The sequence below is a fragment of the Chanodichthys erythropterus genome, chromosome 3 (genome assembly GCF_024489055.1).
Source record: "Chanodichthys erythropterus isolate Z2021 chromosome 3, ASM2448905v1, whole genome shotgun sequence".
NCBI classification, from domain to species: domain Eukaryota; kingdom Metazoa; phylum Chordata; class Actinopteri; order Cypriniformes; family Xenocyprididae; genus Chanodichthys; species Chanodichthys erythropterus.
In genome coordinates, this window is record NC_090223.1 from 26,147,704 (window position 1) to 26,170,260 (window position 22,557).

At 42.7% G+C, this 22,557-nt stretch overlaps 1 protein-coding gene across 2 annotated transcripts in view; it reads left to right on the forward strand.

Moving 5' to 3' along the window:
• usp43b (ubiquitin specific peptidase 43b) overlaps nt 1-22,557 on the forward strand; it is a 99,629-nt gene that overhangs the window by 58,657 nt on the left and 18,415 nt on the right. For both annotated transcript variants that reach the window (XM_067381511.1, XM_067381510.1), the window contains exons 7-9: nt 434-602; nt 12,624-12,735; nt 13,554-13,657. In XM_067381511.1, coding sequence (XP_067237612.1) covers nt 434-602; nt 12,624-12,735; nt 13,554-13,657 — 385 coding nt within the window. The remainder of the gene's footprint in view (nt 1-433; nt 603-12,623; nt 12,736-13,553; nt 13,658-22,557) is intronic.

Here is a 22,557-nt window from a genome sequence, read left to right on the forward strand (position 1 = left end):
ATTTAACTGGGTGACTTCTGGAAAAGATATAATACATCAGCTTTTTTTGTTAGTTTGTTCTGGGTACTTAATTTTATGTTTCTTTATGGCTGCTGCCCGGTCATACTTTATTAGGAAGAAAACGTCTGAAAGCTTGATGTCCATTTAGTATGTACGTGTTTGTGTGTGAGTGAGTGAAGGCTGGTGTCAAGTCATACACCCCACTGTGTTCAGTATGCTGTCTGCTGTGCTCTGTTTGCATGTCTCCATCTGTCTGTCTCTCTCTCTGTCTGTCACTCTCTTCTTCTCTTTATCTGTGTGTATGTCACCTTGTTTTGTAGCACAATAAAGTTTGACATTATTCGGCTATATGGAGCCGCGCACTGTAAATCAGCCTGCAGATCAGTGTTAGGAGGTGACCCCTACCTCTCCTTGGCTCTCCCTCTCCTCGCAGGGTTCCACCACAGTCTTCCGTCCTCTCCGTACAGCTCGTCTGGGCCGGAGGGTCACAGACTGGCTGCGTCTGGAGCGCTGTCCTCAGAGTTCTTGAACCAGGCTGATGGGATGGTGAAGATCTTGCTGTTGGTGTGTAATGCAGCCGGAGCAGGACAGCAGGCAGTGAGGTACCCCACAAAATACCGACTTTTTTAAGGTTGCAGATCTGGACTTGTCACCAAATGGTTGTAGGTTTGAACCTCATATAAAAGTCTTCACAGTTATGACGTTCAATATTCATCAGTTTTGCCCTCCCTGTGTGAACTTGTTAACGCTTAAGGGGGTCGCACACCGGACGCGAAGCTCAGCGCCACACAAAGTCGTGTCTCTGACAACTCACAAGGTTTCGCACACCGGCCGTGCACATATACGCACAAGCTCAATTTTGACTCGACTCCTGATAGAAGAGCTGCACAATGGGAGTGTTTTACGTCAACAGGGAAACGTTACATATGCTTTAATATTTCGCACTGACGTTAGTGTACATGGAAAAATGGCACAACAAAGCAAAAGGAAAGAAAATGCTACGTTTATTATACATTTTTAGACTTTATTCAAGCTGTTAAACTAAGAATGTGAAACTGATGTATCTTGCAGCACAGGGTGAAGTCAGTATGTACATTAACAACGATTTGAGAGAAATATAATATACATTTAATGTAAAACAATGTACATGGCGCTCTGTGGCGCGGCAGGATTTTAAACAACTTCCTGAGTCGTTGCTGGGCGCCGCGGACAGGCGCCGAATGTCGCCGCCGGTGTGCGTACTCTCATAGAAAACAATGCGTTCGGATTTTAAAGACGTGGCGCGGCACTGAGCTTCGCATCCGGTGTGCAACCCCCTTTACATTGTTTTTTAATTTTAGTCTTTTGAAGAAAAAATCCTTTAAATTTAGCCAATATTTCGTCATGACATATTCATTCATTTTTGTCGATTTACTAAAATGTCATCTAATTTTAGTTGACGAGAGTGCAAAATAAAACCAAATATACAAACATTTTGTCCTATTTATCTTATTTTATCTTATGAATTGAATTATTTTCAGCATGTATGAACATATATGAACTCCTGAAATAACATTATAATGAAACTATTGTAAAAACAAAACAAATTCTTTATGCTTTAGTTATTTATTTCAGTGCAGATGTAAGCTGAAGTATTACATTTGTGTTGTCTATACTTTTCAGTTCATTCACGGTTTAGCTTCTGTTGCCGTATTAACTATGACTGGATTATTTGAAACTGCCACTTGATTTCTAAAATTTTCTTCCTCAGAAACATGGTTCACTGATGGTTTGGTATCTTGTGGTGTAATTCTTTTTTTTTTTTCTCATATTTTTATGGATTATTTGAAACTGCCACTTGATTTCTAAAATTTTCTTCCTCAGAAACATGGTTCACTGATGGTTTGGTATCTTGTGGTGTAATTCTTTTTTTTTTTTCTCATATTTTTATTTTATATTCTTTATATAAACTGTACCATTCAAAAGTTTGGAGTTGGTCTTGCTCACCAAGGCTGCATATTTGATCCAAAATACAGTAAAATCATAGATGCAAACTCCTCACCTTTCAGTGACAACTCACCTTTTTGAGATCAAAATAGGTCACCTATGGGATTTGCATAGATCCAATGGAGAAGTGTTTTATGGGGGGGGGGTCGTTTTAATAAGTACTGTACAGTACCTTTACTCTTTACTTTAAAAAAATGTCTATAAAGGTTAATATTTTATGCATTTAAGGTCTGAGATGTGGGAACGGTGAAGAGAGAGAGGGTAAATAGTTTGTAATTTAGCGCAGAATCGCCATCTAATCCACCAATATAGTTTACAACTATATTAAACAAATTACTTTTTATGATGCACATTTGTAATGTTGATAACAATTCATTAAACGGGTCCTATTATGCCCCTTTTCACAAAATTTAATATAAGTCTCTGGTGTCCCTAGAATGTGTCTCTGAACTTTCAGCTCAAAATACCCCACAGATCATTTATTATAGCTTGTCAATTTGTCGCTATTTGGGTGTGAGCAAAAACACACGTTTTTTGCTTTAACAGCTCGTACTTCAACAACAACAAAACTGGAGAATCTCATGCAGCCAAAATGGCAAAAATGGTCAGTAGCGGTGTTCAGCCTTACATGTTGAACCGGAGTCGGACACTGATGGAGAGACTCAGGAAGAAGTTACAACTTTTAGAATGCAACTGGACATTTCTGAACAGTTAATGGATAAATTTATGTAGTTGCTGTGGAGTTGATTCAACTCATCAACTAGCATGTGCCGTCCAGCATTAAATTGACCCTCGTTTGTGAAGCAGTCCGGCGTAAAATGATTTGTGCAAATATATAACACTTTACCGACTTGATTCTTTCTTTCCTTCAAAAATGAAATTCAACCACAGTGTCCTCAGTGGCTCAGATACCATATGTTTGTTGGTACATTCATTAAAAGAACACTTGTTTTTTGGTGCAGACATTGTACATCTCCAGCTGCTGAGGAAACAGAAATGGCGGACTGCTGCAGCTCACTTAGGGTGGTATCTATGCTAATACGGCAGATTGTCACCAGTCATAGGCGGGCGGAAGCCCCGGCCATGACTGCTGACGATCTGGAACCTCGCATTTGGAGAGACTGTTTATGATTTATGGGGATTATAAAAAAAGAAATAGTTGGATTTTTACCACTATAGGCTGGGTGTTTACACACACTGTGGACACACATCTGTGTTCAAACACCTTATAAAATTGAATTTGCATAATAGGTCCCCTTTAACAAACATTTTTGCAAGTAATTTTGTTGATTATAGATAAAACACTATGCCGGTGTATAACAGTTAGCCAATCATAACAAAGGTCATTCACAAAACTGAATCTTAAAGATATGTTTAATTCCAAGGGGTTACACAGGGTGGAAAAGGTCTGATCTAACGCATTAAGTGGACAAAAACATGCTATAAGTGTAAAATATGTCCTCTTTATGCTACATAATGCTGGCTTGGACAAATATTAATTGTGACAACTTTTACCTCACCTTTTCACTTTTGCTCTAAAAGCTTCTTAAAGATTTTTTGACATTTGTCACGTCAGAGCGACTCTTCAGACACAGTTTTGACAGCGACAGTCGCTCAAAGATCAATACTCTCTTAGGTGTGAATGCCTCCAGAAATCTAATTTGTTCCATGGCCTTTTGTGATGTGGGTTTCTCCCACACTTTAATGGAAGTGATAGAGAGATGGAGAGAGAGGGGGGCTTAGAACAGATGGTTGTCTCTTACTGATGAGCTAGAGTGAAAGCAGTGATATTTTGATTGATTTTTTTTTTTCCAGATACTGATAAAAGTGATATTCCTATTGCTGTAAAGGGCTATATTTCACTTACAGCTATAGTTATGTTCATTAACTGGGATCGTTTAATAATGAAATGTTCACTACAGGCAGATGCCAAAAGGTTTCCCGTATAACCGATTAGTAGTGTTATTTCACTTTGTGAACAGTGTTTTTGTTGTTAACTAAAACTGAAATTATTTTATTAACTATTGTTTTCATTAATAGAAATAAAGCAGAAATAATATTAAATATAAATATTACATGGAAAAACTAAAGAAATGTTGCCTTTGCAATAAACTGAAAAAAAGTTTAGTACTAAAATTACTAAATCTAAAATAAAAAATAATTTAAATTGTATTTCTTATTCCTCTATTTATTATCAATGTAATTTACAGGCACTTGCAAAGATAGGATGCACCGTAGAGCTTGCATTAAAAAAAAAAAAAAAGGATAATAGAAAGAATAGCATGTTCCCTATTGAGTTCCCTTTCGTGGGAACTATCGACGCTACGTCAGTGACGTGATGGGAATCCTCTGCATTTTTGTGTTCGTGAAGCACTATTGTATCTAACCAATGAGAGAACGCGACGTCAGAGGCGGGTGACGTCACGAACCGGAACCTATAAAGCATGCCCGGAAACAAAGAACGCTAGCTTCTGTTGTCTTCAGTAAGCGCTATTTGTATCTTGTCTGTCTTATTTACTGTTGTCTGTCTACCATCTCGCCAGAAAGTGATCTCTTTGTCTGAGGACAAGAGTTTCTAAACAAGTGAAATAAGACACATAATAGACATATATATATATAAAATGACGGAGAAAAGCCAGCGTTTCACTAAGTGTGCACCTCCTTGCCCGCGATTCATCGTGGAGGGAGATACACATGAGATGTGTGTGAAATGCCTGGGAGTTGAGCACGCACAGGCAGCTCTTGAGGGGGCTGTCTGTGTGCACTGTGAGTGGCTCACTCTCAGGGCGCTGCGCTCACGCCGGGCGCTCTTTGAGGAGGGCGCCGCGGCGAGTGTTCCCGCGGGTCTGGTCCCGCTGCTGCCGAGGCACAGCGAAGGCTGCACTCGTGGGGTTCACAAATGGATCTAGCAGAGGGGAGAGACGGGCTCTGCCTTATCGCTTCCCTTACCTGCTAGATCTAGTGTCTCTCCTTTGGTGGTGGAAGCACGCGCTGCGGTTTCTTCCCCGCAAAGGGAGGCACCGGCACTGAATATATCTTCCTCCGAGGAGGTTGATGTTGAAGGTGTCGAGGGTGGTGATGAGGGACCGTCATCCTCATCTCCAGCCCATGAGGAAGTATGCACTAGCGGGAGTTTTGTAGCTCCACTCCTGTTGGCTTTATTCTCGAGGGAATAAAAGTCTAAGCTCGGATCTCGCGCTTGCCGAGGCAGCGCGTGGATTGGGTTTTCATTAAAGAATATATGGCTCGGATCTCGCGTTGCCGAGGCAGCGCGTAGATTAAGTCTGCAAGAATGAATATACAGCTCGGGTCTTGCGTTTGCCGAGGCTGCGCATGTATCACGTGTCCGTAATTATGCATGTGTGTGTATGTATATGTGTATATATATTTATATATTAAGGGATCTGAGCAGACGGGAGTTTCCCTTTCTCTCTTTCCCTAAAATACCTTGCGAATTATTACGAGCTATAATTCTTTTTTGTATTCTAAATATATTCAGTCTGTTCAAAAATATATATATTTATATAAGAACTGGCTGCATTTAATTTGAGGATTAAATGAAATATTGAATACATTAAATTCTGAGGAATTTAAAAGAAAGTGTCGCCACCCTTGGTCCCCCGCAGAAAGCTTGGGGACAGGGACAGGCGACACAGCCGAAGTCTTTGTGGGGTAACACAGATCTGCGGACTGTAATTACTTCCAAGAAGGCTTCGAAGAAGTCCTGATGCCAGTGGCGCGGGACATTGGAGGGCAGTCCCCTCCAGAGAGGGTTGGGTATTAAAATACTTGGTACTCATCCCTCTTTGGCGCCCTCAGGGGGCCGTTCTGCTAACCCTGCCACCCAGTGTGTTTCAGGGCGCAGCGGTCTCCACCGATCCTCCGAGGAGGGCCGGTCATCATTTGATTCGGCTGTTCCTTGCCGGTTCGCCGCTTCAGGGTGCCGAGTCAAGTGTTCAAAAAACACCAGAGGCCAGTCTCGAGAGACTGGTTCCCTTTGTAAATAAGGCAGAATGAAAACTTCTCCCAAATATTTCAAAATGGGTGCTGCTCACAATAGAAAAGGGTTACAAATTCGGGTCTCGCCCGCCCAAGTTTAATGGGGTCCTTCCCACAGTGGTGGCCCCGAGCAGTCTCTGGTAATGGAACAGGAGGTTATGACGCTCTTGCAAAAAGGAGCTATAGAAGGGGTTCTCCTCCCAGCAAGCTGTCAGGTTTCACAACCTATACTTCATTGTTCCAAAGAAGGGACAGATCAGGTCCGAGGAGCTGGTTTGTTGTGATAGACCTGAAAGATGCTAACTTTCATGTATCCATCCATCCTTCTCATAGGAAGTTCCTCAGGTTTGCTTTCGGGGACAAAGCTTACCAATACAGGGTTCTTCCTTTCAGCCTATCATTATCACCCCGCACGTTCATGAAGTGCGTGGATGCAGCGCTGGCTCCATTGAGACTCCAGGGCATCTGCGTGCTGAACTATATCGACGATTGGTTGATATTAGCTCAAACAGAACAGTTGGCAGTTCAACATCGAGATGTTGTTCTGTCGCACATGAGAAAGCTTGGGCTGAGGCTCAATGCCAAAAAGAGTGTGCTGGTTCCGAGTCAGATTGCAAACTATTTAGGAGTAATCTGGGATTCTACCACGATGCAGGCGCAGCTGTCTCCTGCTCGTGTGAATTCCATTTTCGGAGCCGTGAATGGGGTGAAGTTAGGCCAGTCACTCACTGTAAAACAGTTTCAGAGACTGTTGGGTCTGATGGCAGCTGCGTCCAACGTTATTACTATTGGCCTTCTGCACATGATACCCTTACAGTGGTGGCTCAGGACCAAGGGGTTTTCCCTGAGGGGAGATCCTTTTCACATGATCAAAGTCACGCGACGATGCCTTCGTGCTCTGGTCATGTGGAAAAAGCCTTGGTTCCTGTCCCAGGGACCCGTGCTGGGAACTCCTCGTCGTCGCGTAATGCTTACGACAGATGCTTCCCTCACGGTCTGGGGGGGCGATCATGAGTGGTCGCTCGGCTCAGGGTCTAAGGAGGACCATCAGCTCTCCTGGCACATAAATCGGCTGGAGATGATGGCGGTGTCTCTAGAACTGAAACACTTCCTCCCAGACCTGAGGGGCCACCACGTGTTGGTCCGTACGGACAACACGACGGTGGTCTCTCTTGACCAGTCATTCACTGTAAAAGTTTCAGAGACTGTTAGGTCTTATGGCGGCTGCGTCCAACGTGATAACTTTTGGCCTTCTGCACATGAGACTCTTACAGTGGTGGCTCAGGACCAAGGGGTTTTCTCCGAGGGGAAATCCTTTTCGCAAGATCAAAAGTCACGCGGCGATGCCTTCGTGCTCTGGTCATGTGGAAAAAGCCTTGGTTCCTGTCCCAGAACCCATGTTTGGGACTTTCTCGTCGTCGCGTAATGCTTACGACGGATGTTTCTCTCATGGGCTGGGGGCGATCATGAGTGGTCGCTCAGCTCAGGGTCTCTGGGAGGACCATCAGTTCCTGGCACTTAAATCGGCTGGAAATGATGGCGGTATTTCTTGCAGTAAAATACTTCTTCCCAGACCTGAGGGCATTAAAATGTGGGAGCAGACGCCCTGTCGAGGCAGGGCCGAGGCCCGGGGAATGGAGTCTCCATACTGAGGTGTGGAGCTCACTTTGGAAAACTTTGGTCGAGCTGAAATCGACCTATTTGCTTCAGGGGAATCAACCCAGTGTCCACTGTGGTTCTTCCTATCTCATTCAGCACCACTGGGTCTGGATGCCATGGTACAGACGTGGCCGAGGCTGCGTCTGTATGCATTTCCCCGTTCGCTCTGCTCCCGGGAGTTCTGGAGTAAATACGCCAGGAAGGGGTCAGTCTAATATTGATAGCCCTGTACTGGCCAACCAAAATATGGTTCTCAGACCTAGTGCCACTTCTAGATGGCTCCCTGATGGAGCTTCCTCTCAGGCAGGACCTCCTGTCTCAAGCGGGCAGCATGATAATTCATCCATGCCCAGAGCTATGGAGACTGTGGGCCTGGCCTCTGAGGGGGCCAGGCTCATACATGCTGCTCTCCCAACTGAGGTTGTGGAGACCATACTCCACTCCAGAGCTCCCTCCACGAGGAAGTGTATGCGGCCATTTTTGGCCATAGTCCTCTGGGGATTCCTCGGTAGGTCGAGCCCCCCCTTTTTTATACGCTTCCTCCGTGGTACTCTGAGGCTGGGGCCTTCAGTACCTACAAGGACGTTGGCCTGGGACTCGGCCGTGGTATTAGAAGGGTTAGCCGAGGCTCCCTTCGAACCACTAGAGGAAGTTTCAGAGAAATTCCTCACCTTTAAAGACCATATTTCTACTGGCTATTTCATCTCTTAAAAGAATAGGAGATCTTCAAGCACTTTCAGCTGCTTCTTTGTGTTTGGAATTTGCACCTGGAATGGTCAAAGCGTTCCTGCACACTAGACCAGGCTATATGCCTAAGGTCCCCACCAAAGTCCCAGGTTCCATCGTACTTTAGGCCTTCCATCTTCCTCCATTTACAACTTCGGATCAGGAGAAACTCAATCTGCTCTGTCCAGTGATGGCTTTAGATGCATATGTCCACAGAGCTGCCCTGTGGGGAAAAACAGATAAATTGTTTGTGTGTTTTATGGGTTTCATTAGAAAGGAGGTCCAGCATCTAAGCAGAGAATGAGCAAGGGGGTGGTCGAGGCTATCACACTTGCTTATGAGGGGGCCGGACAGCCATCTCCATTAGCTGTCCGTGTTCACCCGACTAGGGGTATGGCGGCCTAAAAGGCCTTAATGTCAGGAGTATCCATTAATGACATATGTGGTTCTGCTGGATGGTCATCCTAGCACACCATCAGATTTTATAATCTTAATGTGAGTAGAACTCCGGGTGCTTGGTTTTACAAGATAGTAGCCAGGCACTCGGAGGCACGGCGTAGTTGGGACAGCGTTCCCATCACGTCACTGACGTAGCGTCGATAGTTCCCACGAAAGGGAACGTCTTGGGTTACGAGTGTAACCCTTGTTCCCTGAGTAAGGGAACGAGACGCTACGTCACGTTGCCGTACCTCCAGCATGCCTGGAGCGCTTACTTCAGACATGTCACAGAAGCTAGCGTTCTTTGTTTCCGGGCATGCTTTATAGGTTCCGGTTCGTGACGTCACCCGCCTCTGACGTCGCGTTCTCTCATTGGTTAGATACAATAGTGCTTCACGAACACAAAAATGCAGAGGATTCCCATCACGTCACTGACGTAGCGTCTCGTTCCCTTACTCAGGGAACAAGGGTTACACTCGTAACCCAAGACGTTTTCTACCCAAAAGGATTTTGCTGTCATTTTTAAGATCATCACAGGAGCAGGTATATTGCGGGAGAACATTCTTTTGATGTTCAGAGTGTGTAACATCAAACATAGTGGAAAAGTTCAAAAAGTCAGCTAAGAGTTTCTCATTTGTGTCCAGACTGAATTTGTTTGTGACTAGTTGCAGGTTGTAGGCTTATCTTTGAAGTCAACGTGAAATTAAAAATTACTCTATTAAATTGACCCGGATACCTTTCCTGTTCTTATTTGTGCATGATATTTCAGTCTGTTATTCCAAAGAATAAATTTTTTTTTTTCCATCTTTGATCAATCTGTAATAACTTTTTCCTCTCTTTCTTTTTCAGCTGACTTCACATAGGCCAAATGGGGTTAATCAATGCTCAACAAGAGCAAAATAGCAATTTAGTCATTGATTTAGGCTATTGAAATATTAAAATCTTGCCTATAGGTAATGCAATAATTTAATAGAAGTTACTATTAGAGCTGCACAATTCTGGATAAATTGAAAATCACATTTTTTTTGCTTCAAACTGAGATCATTCTCCCACCATTCTGAACAGAGAACTAAACAAAATAACTTGTTATTCATTAGAGGTTCTGACAAAATGTAAATTGCTGCAGTCTAGTTAAAATGTTAAATTAATCTGAATTACTTATTTAAACAGTTTATTTAAACTCACTCATAAAGACTTCACTTGTTTCATTACTGGATGAATTAGTGTTTTTGAATGAATCTCTTAAATGATTCAATGACAAATACATTAGACCGATCGATGACGTCAAAGTACCACAAGAGCGATTTTACCACAAGTACCACCAGGGCCGGGGAAGACAATCCAGCGCTCTGGGCAAAATAGGTATATGCCGCCCCCAACATTCAAATTTTTAAGAGAAAAAAATGCCAATTTATCATATTGAACCCTACTGTTGACTTAAGACAGGTGTAATGAATTACAGTTGACTCATTTAAACCATTTAAAAGAGGACCTTTCTTGCTGTGGCTGCTGCGAACTCTTCGGTTATCTTGAAATAATCCAGTTTGCGACAGATTTGGAGCTCAATTTGACCCTTAGCAAAGACCCGCGCCCTTTAGTTACTTTTGCTATGTCCAACAAGCCATGCAGCTCTCACTCCACACATCATGTTTTCACAGAGTGAAAATAGATCACAGAGCAAAAAGGACACTGATAACGCGACAAACAAAGTCTCAAATTTCAAATCGCTGTAGCGCCTCAGTTCAAGCGGCTTGTGAACTGATCATCTCTTACTACTAGTTAATTTATAGCATCTAATAAATATGAATGAACATCAGAAGAAATGTTGTTTCAACCACAGAAAGACATCAGTACACACCATTTTTCAAGTTCAAGTCGACCTACGTTAATCTACTTACTCCTGACTGCTTTGTTGGACATAGCGGCAGATTCGGTGTTATGATCGTCTGTCAATCAAACTCCCAACAAAGACATTGTTGATCGTGCTTACCATGGTGCGGTGCCCTCTAGTGGTCTGGCGCCCTGGGCAGTTGCCCAGTTTGCCCAGCACTTCCGCCGGCCCTGAGTCCCACGATAACGTCATCTGCACTCTGATCGCTCTCGCAGTACTTTGATGTCATTCATCGATCGGTCTGTGCATCTCTGCTTCAAATCGAACAAGCCTATTTTTTAACACTCACTTGTCGCCACCTACTGGTGTAACAATATAATTGATACAATCAATATTTGAAGCGTCAAGTTGCTTTCAAAAAAATGATTTGCTATATTTCGATCGCTACCGCAGACATCAGTGTTTATATGAATCTGTGATTAATATGAATTAATATTAAGTAAATCTGAACAGTACATCTGTGATTAATATGAATATTTGTAAATAACGATATGTGGTTGAAAAGAAGTGCTTTATGAAGCTGTTTCATACCTATACATGACAAATGCTCTCTCTGGCTCAGCGCAGATTTGAATGTTCCTGTGTGATTTTGTTGAACAGACACAGCCAAATCGTTGTTATTTAGGAATGAGATCATGTGGGCAAGATTTTTTTAACGATTAAAAATAGTAATAGATTTGAAAAGGAACTGTTCATTTGATACCGTTGCAATGTATCAAAATGCACTCAGGGGTGAATTTGACCTCCCCAAAAATGTCCTCACCTCATTATTGAAGTAAAAAAAAAAAAGATGTATGTATGATATTTATTTAGAGTGTGCAGCATCAAGCATAGTGTATAGATAGGCAGATACTTTATTGCTTTGCAATTTGGTGAAAATCTCACCATGTTGTTGCCCAGGGCGAACTGTGACGTTACAAGCATCAAAGCATGTTTGTTCAGATCTCAGTTCTCACTCTGCCTCCTGTCAGGGAAAAGTCTGCAGTTGTTTTTGGCCGAGGCAAAACGCAACACAATTACGTGTTTATCACATTCTGAAGGGCTTGCTTTGCCTCAGCTCACTTGTGGTTGTTTTGTCTCCTTTATTCATGCTGTACGTGTCCTGTGGCAGAAATCTGGCCAGAAACTCAATCACTAGCCTCCTGCTGCAAAAAAACAACTAAAAAGGGTGGGGTGGATTTCAAGGATACTGGAACATAGTGTCCAGACTTAAACAGTAATTTATCTGACAAACATGCACCTAAAAATGTGATGTAATGTTTTACATATATTTCTCATGTGATTTCAGTGACCTTTGCAGTTGTACATATTTAATCTTAGTGGACAGAGAGATTGTAAAAGACCCATGTTACATATTACATATAACTGATTGTTGTATTTTAGGCCTTGCCTATAATAACACAAGTTCAGTAACATATCTGGATACTTTATGATGCTAACATTGCAATTTAAATGTGGGAGGAAATGAAACATTTAGCTCGTTAATGTTATCTTTGGTTGAAGTTATCTCAATACAGAGTTATTATAGTTAACTAAAAACTTGAATTTTTAAGTCAACATGTGTTCAATTAACTGTATAATTTTTTTTATAGGCAATAATGGAAATGTTCAGTAGCTTTTTGTTGTCAAAATTTTGAGGCATGTGTGTGTATATAGAAATTGACTGTCAAAAATAAAAAATCACTAAAGTAAGAAGTGTGACAACTAGTCCCGGAGTCCCTGTACCATATACGCATGTATTTTAACCAGTGTACCTTAAACAAGCAAATATGAAATAAGCATATTTAAAACAGCATCATTCATACTTTGTGGAGATGATGAATGTGTTATTATGTTAGATAACTTTGACAAAGTGATTGTATCTATTTGAGTTTAAACTCACTATTGGTGTAAGCACACTAATCTCAAGTCTGTTTATCTGCAGATTTGGCCCTCCATTTCTGATGAGAGAGGACAGATCAGTGTCATGGGACCAGCTACAGCAGAGCATCCTCAGTAAACTCTACTATCTAATGATCAACGGATCACAGGCACATGTAAGATGAACATAATGACTACCATACTTCATGGAGGTTATCATGGATAGACTCATTTAACTAATGGAGATTGAAGAGTTTAGCTGTAGATAAGATATGGATGCAAGAAAAAACTAAATTTGAACAGCCAACCCCACCAAAGACAATCACAATTCAAGATCTTTAGGTTTCAGAGAATCGAAAGTCTCTGACAATATTCTATCAATGTCTTCCTGTCACTTGTGATCATCTTATTGCACTTCAGCAGTTGTTTGATGCCCCCTGCTGGATGTTTTCAGACACACCAGCCAAAATAAGGGCCTTTTAATAGGTGTCTATGGACCCCTGATGGTCAATGAAGGTACTACAGGGGATATGCTAACAGATATGTAGGACAAAAAGTACTGTTCAAAAGGGGTTAGTTAGTTTTTAAGAGAAAAAATAAAATAAAATAAAAAAATATATATATGATATATTGATGATTATAATAAATGTTTCTTGAGCAGCAATTCAGCATATTAGAATGATTTCTGAAAGATCATGTGACACTGAAGACTGGAGTAATGGCTATATATAAAGCCATTATATTCCTTTTTTAGTGTTTTTTGCTAAGCCAAACGTCACTATTATTATTTTTACATGTTTAGTTAAGGTTGAAAGACAGCCTCTTATATAATCTGCAGTCAATTGTCTGGCTTGATGTTTATAACTGCATAATTCACAATATCACAATAGCAATATTGAAGCATTCATGTAGTTGCACCTTCATGACAATGACAGAAATCGATAGGAACTGCTCATTGTTACTTGTTTTCTTGACCTTTCTCTGCTTTCAATAGAACTTCAGAGTGTTTTTCAAGATCCGTGTTGTTGGGGGATCTCCAACTTATAGCTACTTAAATCCACAAGACGGACGGCCACTTTATCACCCTGCTGTGGACAGGTAATAGTGTGTGTGTTGTGTGTATACACATGGATCAGAACAGAATGTAAGCGAATTTCATCTTTCTCAGAGGTGGCAATAACAGCAGTTCCGTTCAGAGGATGTTTGGAAACTAACATAACAGGTTCTGACATAAGCATTTCATTTTTTATTACACTTCATATATCAAATGAAAAACATTCAGTTCAGCTTTATGTATTATTTATTGTTTGCAGCACCATTTCATAGTGCATACTGTACAGTATTTACAGGTATAGTCATATTAAATTTATTATACATTTTTTATCTTAAACGTCAAAAGAAACCTCTGAGCTGCTGCCAATGTATCACCCTCATAAAATGTACACAGGCCTTAAGGAGTTTGTTCAATCCCACTGGTTAAATGATGACATCCGCCCTCGAAACCATTCAACAGTCAGCTGCATTTTTAAAGAAGACACTAATCTCATAATCATCTTAACGTCTTCTTACACATATCCCTGCAGAGTAGCGGCTCCTGACCATAAAATTTAGGTTGGGGTCTTAAGATTTATATTCTAATCGCTGAACGCACACAGAACACTTTTGGCAGAGATTGCATTATTCAGCCTGAAGGTGGTGCTCTAATGTTGATTGACAGGCTTTGAGTACACACGATACACACATAGAATGCTTTCTCAGGATTGCCTTTTTGTAGTATTTATTGTCTCCAAATTGTTTTAAATTGTTACAGGTTGTGGAGGAATTCTGGTGAGGAAAGAAAGTCATGTCTATTCTTTGATGATCTGAAACAAACACAACAGAACTACATTTAAAGCTATTCACATGAGCATGTTTAAACTAAAGGATTTATTATATTTCTTTAATTTAATACTCTACTACACATAGGACATGTCAACTAGTTACCGATCTTATGCAGACTTATATACACATAGCTGAAGCGGATTCATATATGTCTTGGTCTGAAGCAATGTTTACATAAGGTGAAGTGAAAATTGTTACAAAAGGACAGCACTGAGCACAGAGAGTGAGAATGCACGTGCGGTTTAATAAAAAAAAAATATATATAATCTAAAGTCTTTGTCCAAAAGACAAAGGCTCAAAGCCTAGAGGCTTATAAATAGACAGAGTTAAAGGGGTCATGAATTGCGAAATCAACTTTCCCTAGAGCTTTTGACCTATAAGAGGTCATCGTACTATAAGAATATCCTGTAAGTTTCAGAACTGAAAAATAACATTACCTTTCAAAGGATCCTAATGCTAGGAATATGGTTATTCATTTTCAACAATGTGAATGTCTCAGTTGAGCTTTATTTATTTGTATTCGCACAGATTAGCTGGTTGGTTTGATTTATGGCTTACAACTCGTTAACAAATATTTAAAATCTCTAAAGGTGCCCTAGAACAGTGGTTTTCAAACTTTTTAGCGTGGAGTACCCCCTGAAGGGATTCCCATCGTTCTGCGTACCCCCTCTCTTCCACTTCGACTGCAGTCACACCTTTTCCATTAAGGGACAATATTTGCCCCCTAAATTGATTTTCCAGTGCATATTTTTACGTTTATGAATAACTTTATAAAATAAATAATGTTTTAAATAAAAAATGTTTAATAGAGAAATATGCAATGATGGTAAAACGTCTTGGGTTACGAGTGTAACCCTTGTTCCCTGAGTAAGGGAACGAGACGCTACGTCAGTGACGTGATGGGAATCCTCTGCATTTTTGTGTTCGTGAAGCACTATTGTATCTAACCAATGAGAGAACGCGACGTCAGAGGCGGGTGACGTCACGAACCGGAACCTATAAAGCATGCCCGGAAACAAAGAACGCTAGCTTCTGTGACATGTCTGAAGTAAGCGCTCCAGGCATGCTGGAGGTACGGCAACGTGACGTAGCGTCTCGTTCCCTTACTCAGGGAACAAGGGTTACACTCGTAACCCAAGACGTTCCCTTTCGTGGGAACTATCGACGCTACGTCAGTGACGTGATGGGAACGCTGTCCCAACTACGCCGTGCCTCCGAGTGCCTGGCTACTATCTTGTAAAACCAAGCACCCGGAGTTCTACTCACATTAAGATTATAAAATCTGATGGTGTGCTAGGATGACCATCCAGCAGAACCACATATGTCATTAATGGATACTCCTGACATTAAGGCCTTTTAGGCCGCCATACCCCTAGTCGGGTGAACACGGACAGCTAATGGAGATGGCTGTCCGGCCCCCCTCATAAGCAAGTGTGATAGCCTCGACCACCCCCTTGCTCATTCTCTGCTTAGATGCTGGACCTCCTTTCTAATGAGACCCATAAAACACACAAACAATTTATCTGTTTTTCCCACAGGGCAGCTCTGTGGACATATGCATCTAAAGCCCTCACTGGACAGAGCAGATTGAGTTTCTCCTGATCCGAAGTTGTAAATGGAGGAAGATGGAAGGCCTAAAGTACGATGGAACCTGGGACTTTGGTGGGGACCTTAGGCATATAGCCTGGTCTAGTGTGCAGGAACGCTTTGACCATTCCAGGTGCAAATTCCAAACACAAAGAAGCAGCTGAAAGTGCTTGAAGATCTCCTATTCTTTTAAGAGATGAAATAGCCAGTAGAAATATGGTCTTTAAAGGTGAGGAATTTCTCTGAAACTTCCTCTAGTGGTTCGAAGGGAGCCTCGGCTAACCCTTCTAATACCACAGCCGAGTCCCAGGCCAACGTCCTTGTAGGTACTGAAGGCCCCAGCCTCAGAGTACCACGGAGGAAGCGTATAAAAAAGGGGGGCTCGACCTACCGAGGAATCCCCCAGAGGACTATGGCCAAAAATGGCCGCATACACTTCCTCGTGGAGGGAGCTCTGGAGTGGAGTATGGTCTCCACAACCTCAGGTGGGAGAGCAGCAGGTATGAGCCTGGCCCCTCAGAGGCCAGGCCCACAGTCTCCATAGCTCTGGGCATGGATGAATTATCATGCTGCCCGCTTGAGACAGGAGGTCCTGCCTGAGAGGAAGCTCCATCAGGGAGCCATCTAGAAGTGGCACTAGGTCTGAGAACCATATTTTGGTTGGCCAGTACAGGGCTATCAATATTAGACTGACCCCTTCCTGGCGTATTTACTCCAGAACTCCCGGGAGCAGAGCGAACGGGGAAATGCATACAGACGCAGCCTCGGCCACGTCTGTACCATGGCATCCAGACCCAGTGGTGCTGAATGAGATAGGAAGAACCACAGTGGACACTGGGTTGATTCCCCTGAAGCAAATAGGTCGATTTCAGCTCGACCAAAGTTTTCCAAAGTGAGCTCCACACCTCAGTATGGAGACTCCATTCCCCGGGCCTCGGCCCCTGCCTCGACAGGGCGTCTGCTCCCACATTTTAATGCCCTCAGGTCTGGGAAGAAGTATTTTACTGCAAGAAATACCGCCATCATTTCCAGCCGATTTAAGTGCCAGGAACTGATGGTCCTCCCAGAGACCCTGAGCTGAGCGACCACTCATGATCGCCCCCCAGCCCATGAGAGAAACATCCGTCGTAAGCATTACGCGACGACGAGAAGTCCCAAACATGGGTTCTGGGACAGGAACCAAGGCTTTTTCCACATGACCAGAGCACGAAGGCATCGCCGCGTGACTTTTGATCTTGCGAAAAGGATTTCCCCTCGGAGAAAACCCCTTGGTCCTGAGCCACCACTGTAAGAGTCTCATGTGCAGAAGGCCAAAAGTTATCACGTTGGACGCAGCCGCCATAAGACCTAACAGTCTCTGAAACTTTTACAGTGAATGACTGGTCAAGAGAGACCACCGTCGTGTTGTCCGTACGGACCAACACGTGGTGGCCCCTCAGGTCTGGGAGGAAGTGTTTCAGTTCTAGAGACACCGCCATCATCTCCAGCCGATTTATGTGCCAGGAGAGCTGATGGTCCTCCCTTAGACCCTGAGCCGAGCGACCACTCATGATCGCCCCCCCCAGACCGTGAGGGAAGCATCTGTCGTAAGCATTACGCGACGACGAGGAGTTCCCAGCACGGGTCCCTGGGACAGGAACCAAGGCTTTTTCCACATGACCAGAGCACGAAGGCATCGCCGCGTGACTTTGATCATGTGAAAAGGATCTCCCCTCAGGGAAAACCCCTTGGTCCTGAGCCACCACTGTAAGGGTATCATGTGCAGAAGGCCAATAGTAATAACGTTGGACGCAGCTGCCATCAGACCCAACAGTCTCTGAAACTGTTTTACAGTGAGTGACTGGCCTAACTTCACCCCATTCACGGCTCCGAAAATGGAATTCACACGAGCAGGAGACAGCTGCGCCTGCATCGTGGTAGAATCCCAGATTACTCCTAGATAGTTTGCAATCTGACTCGGAACCAGCACACTCTTTTTGGCATTGAGCCTCAGCCCAAGCTTTTTCATGTGCGACAGAACAACATCTCGATGTTGAACTGCCAACTGTTCTGTTTGAGCTAATATCAACCAATCGTCGATATAGTTCAGCACGCAGATGCCCTGGAGTCTCAATGGAGCCAGCGTTGCATCCACGCACTTCATGAACGTGCGGGGTGATAATGATAGGCTGAAAGGAAGAACCCTGTATTGGTAAGCTTTGTCCCCGAAAGCAAACCTGAGGAACTTCCTATGAGAAGGATGGATGGATACATGAAAGTTAGCATCTTTCAGGTCTATCACAACAAACCAGCTCCTCGGACCTGATCTGTCCCTTCTTTGGAACAATGAAGTATAGGTTGTGAAACCCTGACAGCTTGCTGGGAGGAGAACCCCTTCTATAGCTCCTTTTTGCAAGAGCGTCATAACCTCCTGTTCCATTACCAGAGACTGCTCGGGGCCACCACTGTGGGAAGGACCCCATTAAACTGGGGCGGGCGAGACCCGAATTTGTAACCCTTTTCTATTGTGAGCAGCACCCATTTTGAAATATTTGGGAGAAGTTTTCATTCTGCCTTATTTACAAAGGGAACCAGTCTCTCGAGACTGGCCTCTGGTGTTTTTTGAACACTTGACTCGGCACCCTGAAGCGGCGAACCGGCAAGGAACAGCCGAATCAAATGATGACCGGCCCTCCTCGGAGGATCGGTGGAGACCGCTGCGCCCTGAAACACACTGGGTGGCAGGGTTAGCAGAACGGCCCCCTGAGGGCGCCAAAGAGGGATGAGTACCAAGTATTTTAATACCCAACCCTCTCTGGAGGGGACTGCCCTCCAATGTCCCGCGCCACTGGCATCAGGACTTCTTCGAAGCCTTCTTGGAAGTAATTACAGTCCGCAGATCTGTGTTACCCCACAAAGACTTCGGCTGTGTCGCCTGTCCCTGTCCCCAAGCTTTCTGCGGGGGACCAAGGGTGGCGACACTTTCTTTTAAATTCCTCAGAATTTAATGTATTCAATATTTCATTTAATCCTCAAATTAAATGCAGCCAGTTCTTATATAAATATATATATTTTTGAACAGACTGAATATATTTAGAATACAAAAAAGAATTATAGCTCGTAATAATTCGCAAGGTATTTTAGGGAAAGAGAGAAAGGGAAACTCCCGTCTGCTCAGATCCCTTAATATATGAATATATATACACATATACATACACACACATGCATAATTACGGACACGTGATACATGCGCAGCCTCGGCAAACGCAAGACCCGAGCTGTATATTCATTCTTGCAGACTTAATCTACGCGCTGCCTCGGCAACGCGAGATCCGAGCCATATATTCTTTAATGAAAACCCAATCCACGCGCTGCCTCGGCAAGCGCGAGATCCGAGCTTAGACTTTTATTCCCTCGAGAATAAAGCCAACAGGAGTGGAGCTACAAAACTCCCGCTAGTGCATACTTCCTCATGGGCTGGAGATGAGGATGACGGTCCCTCATCACCACCCTCGACACCTTCAACATCAACCTCCTCGGAGGAAGATATATTCAGTGTCGGTGCCTCCCTTTGCGGGGAAGAAACCGCAGCGCGTGCTTCCACCACCAAAGGAGAGACACTAGATCTAGCAGGTAAGGGAAGCGATAAGGCAGAGCCCGTCTCTCCCCCCTCTGCTAGATCCATTTGTGAACCCCACGAGTGCAGCCTTCGCTGTGCCTCGGCAGCAGCGGGACCAGACCCGCGGGGAACACTCGCCGCGGCGCCCTCCTCAAAGAGCGCCCGGCGTGAGCGCAGCGCCCTGAGAGTGAGCCGCTCACAGTGCACACAGACAGCCCCCTCAAGAGCTGCCTGTGCGTGCTCAACTCCCAGGCATTTCACACACATCTCATGTGTATCTCCCTCCACGATGAATCGCGGGCAAGGAGGTGCACACTTAGTGAAACGCTGGCTTTTCTCCGGCATTTTATATATATATATATATATGTCTATTATGTGTCTTATTTCACTTGTTTAGAAACTCTTGTCCTCAGACAAGAGATCACTTTCTGGCGAGATGGTAGACAGACAACAGTAAATAAGACAGACAAGATACAAATAGCGCTTACTGAAGACAACAGAAGCTAGCGTTCTTTGTTTCCGGGCATGCTTTATAGGTTCCGGTTCGTGACGTCACCCGCCTCTGACGTCGCGTTCTCTCATTGGTTAGATACAATAGTGCTTCACGAACACAAAAATGCAGAGGATTCCCATCACGTCACTGACGTAGCGTCGATAGTTCCCACGAAAGGGAACAAAGTGATACTTTTAAATATTAAACTAAAACTGCCAGTAGGTGGCAGCAAGTCACTGTTTTTATGAGTGAGTCATCGAGTCATTCATTCAGTAATGAAGCAAATGGCTGTGAATGAATCATTGAATCATTGACTCTCACGATTCATTCAAAGCCGCATTCGTGTGTTGTATTTCTGCTCTGGTTTTCGTTAGAAATATTTTTTCGTTGCAAAATACAGTAAATACTGACAGTACTGTGTTTAAAATGTACGTTTTGTTTTTTTGACCTGTTGTATAATAATGCACGTTTGCAGTCATGTGGATATTTGGGTACAAATGCATTCTTCCTTGTTATCAACATTAAATACAAGAACTCACACAAGGTATGTTTTTTGATCAAAGAAAGTTTGAGTCTTAAATTGATATAAATCCACTGTCTGTGTCTATATTCGTTCTTCATGCAAGTGCTAAATCCCCACTTTTACAAAGGTGCTTTGTCGAGAACGGCAGTAATTTAGCACGATTTAAGGTAGACTGCAGGCAGTCTATCATATGCAGGCTGCTTCTGTGGATACAGTCATTTGTAGACTGCAAAACATGAGGTAATTTGATTAAATGTAATGGATTTACGGCATTTTGCCAGTTAGAAATACATGCTCGGTTTTAATATTATTTTAAGGTATGGTAGAGTTAAATTAACTACTCCGCATTTTGTTCGCATACCCCCTTTTGTCACCTCACGTACCCCAGTTTGAGAAACACTGCCCTTGAACACTGTTTCACAAGATGTAATATAAGTCTCTGGTGTCCCCAGAATGTGTTTGTGAAGTTTCAGCTCAAAATACCCTATAGATTTTTTACTATTCCATGTTTTAACTGTCTATTTTGGGGTGGGATTAAAAATGCTCTTATTTGGTGTGTGTACACCTTTAAATGCTCTTGCTCCCTGCCCCCAAGCTCACGCATAAACAATACTGAAGTTCACAATATAACTCTCAAAATGGATCTTTACAAACTCTTCCTGATGCAGCATATTAGATCACGTAAGTATGGCATATTGTGGATGTTTACATTTGGTTCTGAATGAGTTCGATAATGCTGCGTGGCTAAAGCTACACTGTTGGAGAGATTTATAAAGAATGCAGGTGCATTTATGAATTTTACAGATTACAAGCGTTTTCGGGTTAAAAATGAAAATAATGACATGGCTCTGGTCTCTGTGAATATGGAGATAAGAAACAATGGTAAATTTAACCATATTTAACAGTACATTAGCAACATGTTAACAAAACATTTAGAAAGACAATTTACAAATCATGAACAGTTATTATCGCTCCATCTGCCATTTTCGCTATTGTCACTGTTTGCATGCTTCACAATACCTGCAGAACATCTGATGATTCGGCTGTGCAGCTCTAGACGTTAATACTGGCTTGTCTAATGCCTTGAACATGGGCTTACATATGCAAAAGTTGGGGGCGTACATATTAATTAATATTTTCCGTGGTGTTTTTCATGCACAAGATTTACATATGAAGGAGGAAACAATGGAGTTTGAGACTCACTGTATGTCATTTCCATGTACTGAACTCTTGTTATTCAACTATGCCAAGATAAATTCAATATTTAATTCTAGGGCCCCTTTAGGGAAAATGAATGGGAAAAATTCTTCTGGAACCAATGCCACTGTAAAAGTGAGCAGGCACCGTTTCACTCAATAAAAAACAGATAGCAATACTTTAGCAATGACTCAGAACATCTTAGAAATCATATAGCAAAAACAATAATAAGAATAAAAGTCACTTTACATTTGTTTATCTTTAGTTTTATCTTTAGCAGATCACTATATCATGCTCTGATGCTGTGTGATTAGTCACAAATTATCAAATATGTCAAATATTATTCAAACATGGTGATAATGGTTATGCAGTGGCTTTGTACCTTTTATTTGAAAGCCAGAAATCAAAAAGAAAGCAAACAATTGTGAGTAAGCAAGGTACTTTATAGGATTAGTTTAATTTCTAATGAAAATTACTCCAAGCTTTTCTCACCCTCAAGCTATCCTAGATATAAATGACTTTCTGATGAACACAATCAGAGAAATATGAATAAATATCCTGACGCATCCAAGCTTTATAATGGCAGTGAGCGATACCAACAGGTATGAGCTGAAGAAAGTGTCTCCATCCACATCTATCCATCATAAACATACTTCATACGGCTCCGGGGGGTTAATAAAGGCCTTCTGAGCCATCCGCCAGACCGCCTTCCGTATTCA